The 10,079-nt window shown below is 37.7% G+C and overlaps 1 protein-coding gene across 1 annotated transcript in view; it reads right to left on the bottom strand. All coding sequences in view use genetic code 11, as the record gives it.

Annotated features, from left to right (window-relative positions):
* EGR_07919 (hypothetical protein) overlaps positions 1 to 10,079 on the bottom strand; it is a gene marked incomplete at both ends in the record, with an annotated part of 21,360 nt that overhangs the window by 5,578 nt on the left and 5,703 nt on the right. The window contains 3 exons of the mRNA XM_024497168.1: positions 3,106 to 3,338; positions 6,364 to 6,674; positions 9,926 to 10,077. Coding sequence (XP_024348438.1) covers positions 3,106 to 3,338; positions 6,364 to 6,674; positions 9,926 to 10,077 — 696 coding nt within the window. The remainder of the gene's footprint in view (positions 1 to 3,105; positions 3,339 to 6,363; positions 6,675 to 9,925; positions 10,078 to 10,079) is intronic.

Raw genomic sequence — 10,079 nt, 5'->3', positions numbered from 1 at the left:
AAATAAAACATTTATCGATTTCGTGAAATTTTAAGCACAACAAAATGAGGGTCGGAAAAAATTTGAAATGCAATTAAACGATATTTTAAAATGAAAACCATGGAATATTTATAAGCATAGCAAATAAAAACGGTCAAATTTTATTGCAGGGTAATTTAAAAGCGAATGGCTTTTGCTAGTTATAAAATAAGCAACAATAAACTAGCTGGAAGAAAATTTGAACTGAAGTAGGTCAGCGAAATTAGGGAAAAACTGGTAAAAATAGGTAGCAAAACGCAGTAATTAAGAAACTTTTACAAAATATGTTGTTACACCATGAAAGCACCTAAATTCACTCACGAAGGCGGAATAAGTAGCATTATTGCTGGGTCAAAGTACCTTTAACAGTAGGAAAGTGAGCGCACTTAAGCTCATGAATGAGGGGGAACAAAAAAGTGCTGCTCAAATCAAAACGGAAAAAGGACGCAATAGCAAAATATTGCATTTCATATGAAAAGAGTGAGCCGAATATACTTTGCAAAATCAGGTAGGACCAATGCCACGCATTGATTCGCCTTACTAAGGCAGTAGCGTGAACGGGTTTGGCAGTGGTGTACTTCTTTCTTCACATCAAGCAGGCTACTGCAAAAAATTAGGCATGTAACAAAAGCACCACTTATGCTTGCACTCATTTTAGCGATAGACCCAGTTACAATATTGTCCAAAACTTTCACCGACCCACGATTGTTTAATTGTTACTGATGGCCACCGGTAAGAAGAGAGCTGCAGTACAAGTGCGTACTTTAAGGGACAAAAACGACCAAGAATAGGGCCTCAACAAATGCTTAAAACAGGCGTCACGAGAGAAGGCCTCGCTAAGTAATAGCGCCATCAGGCGATTTCATTATTTAACCAGAGTACGGCTATAGGTCCCATACAAATGGGCGGAAACTTATGGAAAGTGAGTTTACATGAGAGAACGTTGGCGGTACTTCATGCCCCATACTGATTACGCTAAATATAATAAAAGGAAGGAGTAAGGGGATATACAGAGGGTTCAGAGGGATTTTTTAAAAAGCAATGTGCGCAAACAGTCAACAAAGGACCTAAGCCAGCAAAATCTGCCAATAGAAAACGCCGCCATTACGTTTGTTAAAAAAGTCTTTTTGGACGTCGCCTTTATGCTAAGTAATTCTGGAAAATGCTTCGCTTCGAAAGTAACTGAAAAGTTAAATTGAAAAAGCCCGAGAAAAGCAATGGCACCTCCTTTCATAGAAGTTTAATTACCGTATAAGGATATTATTTATAAATTATTATCTAGTACTCCTTGTTTAAAAGACCACCAAAGCCGATAATGAAAAATATATGAGCTGGCGCTAAAAACGCAGCGTAATGAGAAGACGTGCACCGTTCGGTATAGCTCGAACATATAAGTCGTTTTTTTTTTCATCACTTCACATTGTCCGATTTTACTGTATCTTAATTTGATAATAGACAAATTAAAATAGGCATGAAACAAGTCTGTAGGCACCATAAGTAAAGACTCAGAAGGTTACGAAATACTATTATTATACCAGTCAGTCAAATAAGATATTAAATTCATCCGCATCATAATACATTTTGTAAAGAACAGCAAATAAAACAAGTGGGCTAAATGGGAAGTAAGTGGAGGCAAGTTCAGCAAGGTTAAAAACTCACAGAATAACGCTGATAAGAAACGATCTCAGTGATGCTTCATTGTTAACACATAAGTAGTGTGATAATGGGTTGACAAGGATAACGATAGGGAGCTATGTCAAAAAAGGGGCGAAAAAAGCTTACCTAATACGGAATCTGCGGATAGTATCAGTCGATCTTAACAATCACAGGGCAGAGAATATTTCTTCGAATTTGGTTTACATTTAGACTCAGCAAGATAATACCCCATTATTTGAGTTGCCTTTAGAAATAGATACCCATTGATCTGAAACGTCAAAGTTAAAAAAACCGTTTAATACGACTTTGTTATATTAATAGTTTCCTGCAACTTTCGATTTAGGTTCATTAACAATCTACTTAATCAACGTTCAAATAATACTTGATTAAAAATCCATGATGAAAGTTTACTGACAGTGACTATTTATGCAATCCCAATCACAACAGGACAGCAGAGGAAGCCTAGTATTGAAGGAATGGGTGAAATCATAGACAGTTTCTAGATGAATTCAATGCCTTTAGATTCATTTTAAAAGTAAAGTCCTAAAATATGAAACAACAAAGGTAAGAACCACAGAGATCATTAGTAGCAACAAATGTATTACCACAACTAAGACGTTATAAACATTTCATTAACAATTCTTTACCATTGCTCATCGCTAATGTCCAAAGATTCTACATCCAACTTCAATGTATAGTCTGTGCACACGTTTACAGTGCAACAAATAGTAAGTCACCACCGCCCCAATCAGTTGTAATATTTCCATACTGGCCAGTAACTTTGTCAAATGCATTTCACTTAATGTTAATGAATACAGGGAACGTCTATGGATGGTAAAACAGAAAATAAAAAGGCACTTAGCAAAAGGGGCTGTCAAATGAATTTTAAGAGCTAATGCTTATGAAATAAAGGACCTGGTTTAGAGAGGGGTTGGAATAAAACAGTTAGATATGGAACATGACATGGTTCGAGTGAGCAGAAAATGTCAAGTTAATGGTTGTCTACGTAGATTTTTACCAAAATATTCCGAGAATCTAAGTAAGGAGTCGTCCTTAAGGAATGGTGAAAGATGAGATAAGCAAATGTAAGCGTCGCGGGGGTAATTGTTACAAAACTGTACAGATTAGAAGCTGCAGTGTCGGTAATATAGCAAATAGGTAAGATTCAAAACTTATCAATGATCGGATTGGCTTATGGATAGCAAGTTTTACGTTTAATTGGGTGGAAAACATAGTAAGTACTAGCATGAGTTCAGAATGCTTAATCAATTAGCTGGCAGATCAGTTTGCATCGCCTGCGCTGAGAATGTCTCGATGATATTGTGAGCAAATCGTTTAGTAAATTCAAATTAACTAAAAGAAAATAATTTATAGCTTTGGTTCGCAAAACATGTGAATCGTTGGAGAATGACGCAGGGTACAAAGTGCTACCTGGAGTACTCAAAGATGGAAGAGAGAGTCTCCGAGAGAGTAGGCAACTCGGTCAGAGCCTTGGAGACTACACTGCCGCCTTGGCTAGGCAGATTGGGCGCGTTGGCATTCTCGAAGAAGCTTGTGTCGAGACGCAGAGATACGGGTGTATTCTGCGAGTTCGACGCCACCGCCTTCGTACTCGATATCGTAATCGAAGGGGCCGCCTTAAGCCCAAGCATCCACACTAGGTGCTAAAAGTATTAATGGAGAGAGAAAATTAAACATTTAGTTACTAAGCCAAAATACTAGCAAAATGCAACAACATTTGCGTTTTCGATGTCAGTTTTGCTGTTGATTGCATCCACGTAATTAATGAAAAAGCATTCAGTTGCATAAGCGGCCAAGTGATACCGAAGTGAATGGACGCTTACTTTTTACCTAGATGTTGGGAAAAAATCAAAATTTCTTAAAAATGCAAACTTATGCATTGGTGAATGAAATATGCGCAGTTTTACACGCATCACATAAGAAGACCTATCCATAAAGATCAAAGTGGGGAGACCCAGAAGTGCTTTTGCGAAATGATGATCACTCAAATAAAAGCACCATTTTATGGCACTAGGCAGAGTGGAGCAACCTCATGGCAAATGCTGAAGTTTGTCTGATTAAGACAAATGAGTGTCAAACAGAATCCTTTTAACAAATGAACATTCATATCACTAAAATATCGAAACTAGTTAAATAAGTGTTGGTAAAAACGTCCTTCAAATCTTAGTTAAAAGTTTAAAGACATTGCCTTCGGATACACTCCAAGAGTGGTCATTAATTTGTTTATGCCAATGGCAGGAGGTAATTTCTTAGTTTGAAAATACCATAACTTTCTCAATAAGGAGAAGATAAATCGAGCACTTCAAAGCACACTCAAAATTAGTGTAGGCTCACGAATCCACAACAAACTGGAGAACCAAAAATTGGGAAATACTTATTAATCCATTCTCATCGGCTGTTAATAGAGAATAGTTGATGGCAAATTAAAAAGTTACGAAGGAAGCTCAATCGTATGATTCAAATCAGACACCTTTTTGGGCCATTACTATAAATTGTTCTGAGAAAATGTAATAAAGAATGTTGAAAACTTCACATAACTAAGCAAAATGGGGTATATTCGATTAGATTATGTAAGGTTTCATTCCAACACGGTGCAGCGTCCTGAGCCCTCCCTGAAGGTGTAATAAGCCGTACCAATGCCATGATTTACCGTTGGTATTAAAGATTGAAGTTGGCTTAAAATTCCCCGTAGTCAAACAAAATGTCAAAACACTACAACAGCAAAATTATTTCAGGTTTTGGAATGATGCCCTTCCAGCATTACAAAAGGCACATCAAGACGTCTTTACATTTTTGTAGAAAATCCGGACTTCTCTTTAACTTCTATCAAGATCTGCTTAAAAAACTGGTGAATTTCAAACATAAAATAATTGAGTTTGGTCGGAAAATCACAACATCAAGCATTAAAGTCTTCAACATAGGCATTTCGGGTAATCGCCTTTCTAATAGATTTAGAGAAGCGGAAATTTACAATACGACTTTAAAAGAGCTAAATCGCTAAAATAGAAAACGGCGCTGCCCTAGTCTTCCCAAACATATGAATCCTCGTAAAAACGGTACATTTATGGGATTCAATACTGAAAGGTGGATACCACTTTCTGCATGCAGAATACACCCAGGTGACTTTTGGGCCTACCAAAAATTAACTAGCTCTATCCGTTTTAAGGCTGTGGTGCGTTTGCAGGTGACTCTCAAAATCCGACTAGAGTATGTAACGAAAAGGTTTCGGTTCTGTTAAGGGAAATGTGCATTAAAGGGGGTCTATTTTGAACTGCAAAAAGTGAAGAAATGCTCTTAATAGTAAACGCATTTTGGTTCGAGAAAATTCTAAAACGTTCAACCATCGGTCAATGCAACTGCATCGCACTGGATTCGAAAGAGACAGGTGACTACCCCTCCAAAAGCCGTAAATAAACTACATAAACAACTTTGTCTAGAAATTAAGAAAGTAGTACTGGTAAAACACTTTTCGTGGATTTTGATAAACGCATATCAACCAGTCTTTGTTCCGAAGATGCGAATAGGGAAATTTAGGGCACCGAAGACGTAACATTTTTAGATGAATCTGAAGATCGCCAACAGCTTAGTTTTATGCAAATCCATATACCATTTGACGAAAATAATGAGTATTGGCTACAATGCTAAAACTTATGCATACATGCAGGAGCACGGAAAATGTCGAAATCCCAACAAGAGCAGACAAGCGGTAAAGACTACATAAAGTACTACTGTACGATAGGAGTAAAGCGCATCCTCACGTGCCCGCTAACTGGACTACTGGAGCATATCATCGATGCACACCATTCTCACGCATATTCATAATCTCGAATGGCCTTGACTATTAGTACATTTGCAGTCTATCTGGGCGTGCTGTTGACCAATCAGAGAAGGGTAAACGAGGATGCGAGTTTTGAAACGTTCTAAAAGCGTTCAGCAATTAGGCGTGAGGGAAAAAAACGGAATGAGAACGGCTACTAGTGCTGTAGACATTCCCAGAAATTATTGACACAATTATAGAACAATAGCGCATACACGGAGTACGAAAAGTCCGAAAAAAGGAAGGAAATGTTTATGCCAGTTTAGTAACCATCAAGAAAAATACTTTGAATAACACAACAGTAAAACCATCTGCCTGCTCAACTTACTTATTATATGCCCTTCTTGGAAACATTTAGTCAGTAGAGGATTCAGAAGTCGAAACGGGATAAACAAGTCGAGTAAATCGGCGTTAAATATGTAAAAAAGAAAGATGAAATGATCCACTTGGTCACACTTAAGGATGTGTGCACAGTGTCATTAAACCAACCACTCTCCGATGGGAAAAAATTTTGGTCATGCGCGTTGCCGCAAATTTGAGCCACACTAATTTTTTTTTCTGGAATTTCAGGAACACCAGATCCCTTAAGATAGGGCATATCATTTTCGATGAAGTTATGAGTATAGTATTTTTGTGGAAATAGAATGGCAATTTGTACCGAATAGTTATGGACCTGATAACTCCTGTTGTAGTCCTAAAGAATACCAACTAATGATCCATAATACTGAAATGCAAATGCGGGAGGATAGACAGCAGGTAGCCATTAATGTTGATTTCAGGAATCAGTGTATTCTTCACTTCAGCAAAGCAGGGTAGTCTGATACTATGGCAGGGAAAGGGGACTACCTCACCTGCATGGTTGTAAGCGCAAGGTACCACGAGGAGTCGAGCAGGGCACCATTCACCTTGGCCAACTCGAGCAGCGCTTTTGAAACCTGGATGTGTTTGGCCGTGATGAAAAGCGAAGAAGGTGTTTGAGATCCATGAGAGCTGGCAGAGAAGGAGGGGGCGGTTGCGTCCGCAGAGCTGCTCGTTGACGAGGGGGACACCTCAAGGCTAAGGTTACCCAGGCCGTGGCTGGTATTCACCACAATCACTACCGGACTTCGATCAGTAGCCTCGTCCAACGGCTGCTGCTGGTGGTGCAAGTGTTTAGAAATCTCTGTCGGTAAAATAAAATGAAAAATAGGAAATCACACTGGTCTACAAAAGGGTATATTAAGAACCAAGGTACAAGGCAGATTATCATTGAGCAACGGGAATTGTGCAACAAAACAACGTATACTTCTTGACCTTATAATAATTAAAACTAATGAGGACAACTATTCTTGATGTTTCAGTGAACTTTACATCCTTTACAAAGTGAATGTGTAAGGATGACAAATGAAAAAAATGGGGCGGTAATATAATTGAAAAAAATGATTTGGTCCCCCGTATAAAAAATCATGAAACCGATAAGTAGGTGGATATCTGTTCCTCGCTTACTTAGCATTACAATAAGTCTATGTACTATTCTAATTTTACATAGATGCAAACGAAGAGGTTTTTAAAATTCATGAAAAATTCAAGCGTTTGCACTTCAAGATTTCACGCTCGAATGAGCTAAATCGGAGTTCTAAGTTACAAAAAAATAAAATTCATGAAAATGAATTTATACATGCGTTCCGATGGCATTACCCATTGACTCCAACCAATACTAAACAGGAAACATCAACATTGCTGAATATTCATAAGAATTGTAGCCGATTTATGTTAGAGCCCAGAAATACTAATTATGCTTCCTTTTTTGATAAAAACATAGCAAAAAGGTTGACAATTACACACACATTCAGGAAGTCTATTAATGTATGGAAAAAGTGACAGAAAATAGCATTTCACAGTTTTCAAGAAGTAATTAGGCCTTAAAGGCGGTAAATTCAGGAACTAAAAGCCAGTTTCTAGATGTTTTGGATGGAAAATGTAAAAAAATTTTAAAAGGTGGTAGAGCGACAATAGGATTAACTGAATGAAAATGAAACATATGGACCAATAATTTTGACAACAATAAGTTGAAGATGAACCATTCTTATGAAAGAAAACAGCTGTAGTTGCTGATAGAGCAGAAAATAGGCTTCCTCATCGGCTTCGCCGATTGACTAGCACAAATAACATCAGTACAAGCCCCGTGGCGGTAAAGCATATTGCGTTGTTACGGCCACGCGTAAATGAAATCCAGTTAAGCAGCAAAAAAAGCCATACAGCAGACAATAATCATGATATTTTGCCATTTTCATAGACTTTAAGTTTAAGAATTGGATCAAATTTACTTTGATTAATGCAGCACAATGAAAATTACAACCATTGACAGCTCCCACAACGATTGAAAGAATAAAATTTGTAGTAATGGCATTGCACCAAGTATGAATTACCCAAAACGCGGAAATGCCAAGAATAGAGGCACGATTTGCAGAATATTGCTGAATAACACTAGGATGCCTTGCTATCTGAAAAAACACTCCTAAAAAATCTCCTTTTAAGGCATACTTTGAGGGTGTCAGACGCGCTTAAACAGACGACGCGTGAACCAGTCGAATAGACATGAAAACAATGGAGCCAAATTTTGCCCTAGACAGGTTAAGAAGGCCCATTCTGTAGGTAAGACCGCAATGGCACTTTTTACGAATTAGATGTGGGGAAACTGCATAAAACTGAAGCTAGAGCCAAAAATAAATAGATGGATATATTTCCGGAACCCAAGTATGTAATTTAAACAGAATGAGGAAAGAGGATCGGTACAGATAAGGCAAACAACAAAACAAATGGAAGATCAGCAGATATTGTCCAATTCTATAATAAAAGGGAAGGGGAGTATTCTTGATAACAGGCATTACACCATATGAGAAATAAACAATACTTGAGAAAGTAATCTCAAGAAGGCTAAGGCAGAAAGGAATCTATACAACACCAAAAGGGCACAATACTCAAACTATCGTACCACTGCAACAGAGGAGGAACTAAAAGTTCAAAAGTAGAAGGTCCCATTACCTTCAGCAAGATGTTGTGAAAACCATGGGATGCATTTTTAGGCGTTCCAACAAATATATTTCAAGTAGAAAAACAGAAAACCACTAACAACTTCAAACCAATGCAATATAATCCATTAATTCCTGGTTGAGCAAATAGTTCCCGCTTAATTAAGTCAGTATACTTCATAAGGAGCAAGACAACCTCAAAAAATAGGATCTCTTCCAGACCCAAAACAGTTACTTATCCGCACAAATCTTTTCCAAAATCTCCAAAATGTAATGTTTTTAAGATAGACATCAACTTCAAAAACCCAAGTGAAAAATTGCTTAAAAATACATTTTTTTTGAACAGACGAAATACCTAATGATGGAATTACTGGTAGTTTTAAGCCGCAAATTATTAACTTTTTCTTCGTTATTTAAACGCTGATGTAGTGGAACCTTCAAAAAAGTTTCTCGATATATTTTGGGAAAACATAAAATGAGCCGGTTGCACTTACCCCAAATACACATATGCAAAAGGAGTTGTTATGTACACCAAAAAATGCGGTTATTTTTGCCGTTCACAATTACAAGCTACAAAACATAACAGTTGCTTCTGCACCCCACGTGGCAGCACAAGTCCCGCCAAGTGGCAAGCATTTCACGTATCACAGAGACAAAAAATGACCTCCCAAGTCAAAGGCGATCAGAAAGGGGATAAATTACTGCACAATATGTTTGAAGTGCGTTAGTAAGAGTCCTCCACAGTGTACTCTATAATTATGAAGTATGTATTAATTGCCTGATTTTACAATAAAAAATTGGATGGAAAAGCATGCTATACACTACCTTTTGTACTAAGGAAAATGAAAATTGAACATTTTGTAGCAATCTACTAGGACTGATACACATTCAGAACTTACAAAAAAACATTATGAATAAAAATGAATAAGAAAATCCAGAGGGATCGTTGTAATTGGGCACAATGTCAGTTCAATTGAGTTTACGAACTTCAAGCTTTGCTTCAAAAAATAGGTAAAATACCAGCAATATTTTGATGGGAATTTTTTAAATGATCGGCATATTGGCAAGAGTATTTAGATTAAAAGGAAGGCCGTCACAATTTCATCAGCTGAGAGGAGTAAGCCTTGCATTCTGGGGCAAACATCTACGAGCCTAACTGCGCGGCTGGAAGTGAGTAGGGAGCACTTGGGGCTACCCCAGGGCAAAATTCGACCCCACATCCGACTGAAAATTGTCTTCAAAAAGGTACAAAGCTTTGCCAATTTTTTCGATTTATTGACAAATTTTTGAAAGCATTGAAATGTGGTTTCTGCAGGATGTTGCACCCCTGTAACATGTAATAGAACTAACAAAGACCTACTTAGCCCAATTTAAGTAGCATAAAATATATAAAATAACTCACGTCTCTCCGAGAGAACGAAAAATGAAGGTAAGGCAAACTTGCAAATGGATGCAACAAAAGCTTCGCGAGCATCTACGATGCCGCACCGACTGCTAAGCACCACCATGACGCTCTCAGCCAAAAGTAAGGAGTCGGTGAGTTTTTCGTCAGCACT

The sequence above is a fragment of the Echinococcus granulosus genome (genome assembly GCF_000524195.1).
Source record: "Echinococcus granulosus chromosome Unknown EG_S00090, whole genome shotgun sequence".
In the NCBI taxonomy this organism is placed as follows: domain Eukaryota; kingdom Metazoa; phylum Platyhelminthes; class Cestoda; order Cyclophyllidea; family Taeniidae; genus Echinococcus; species Echinococcus granulosus.
Note: the sequence above shows the minus strand (reverse complement) of the source record. Positions and strands in the feature narration are given on the sequence as shown.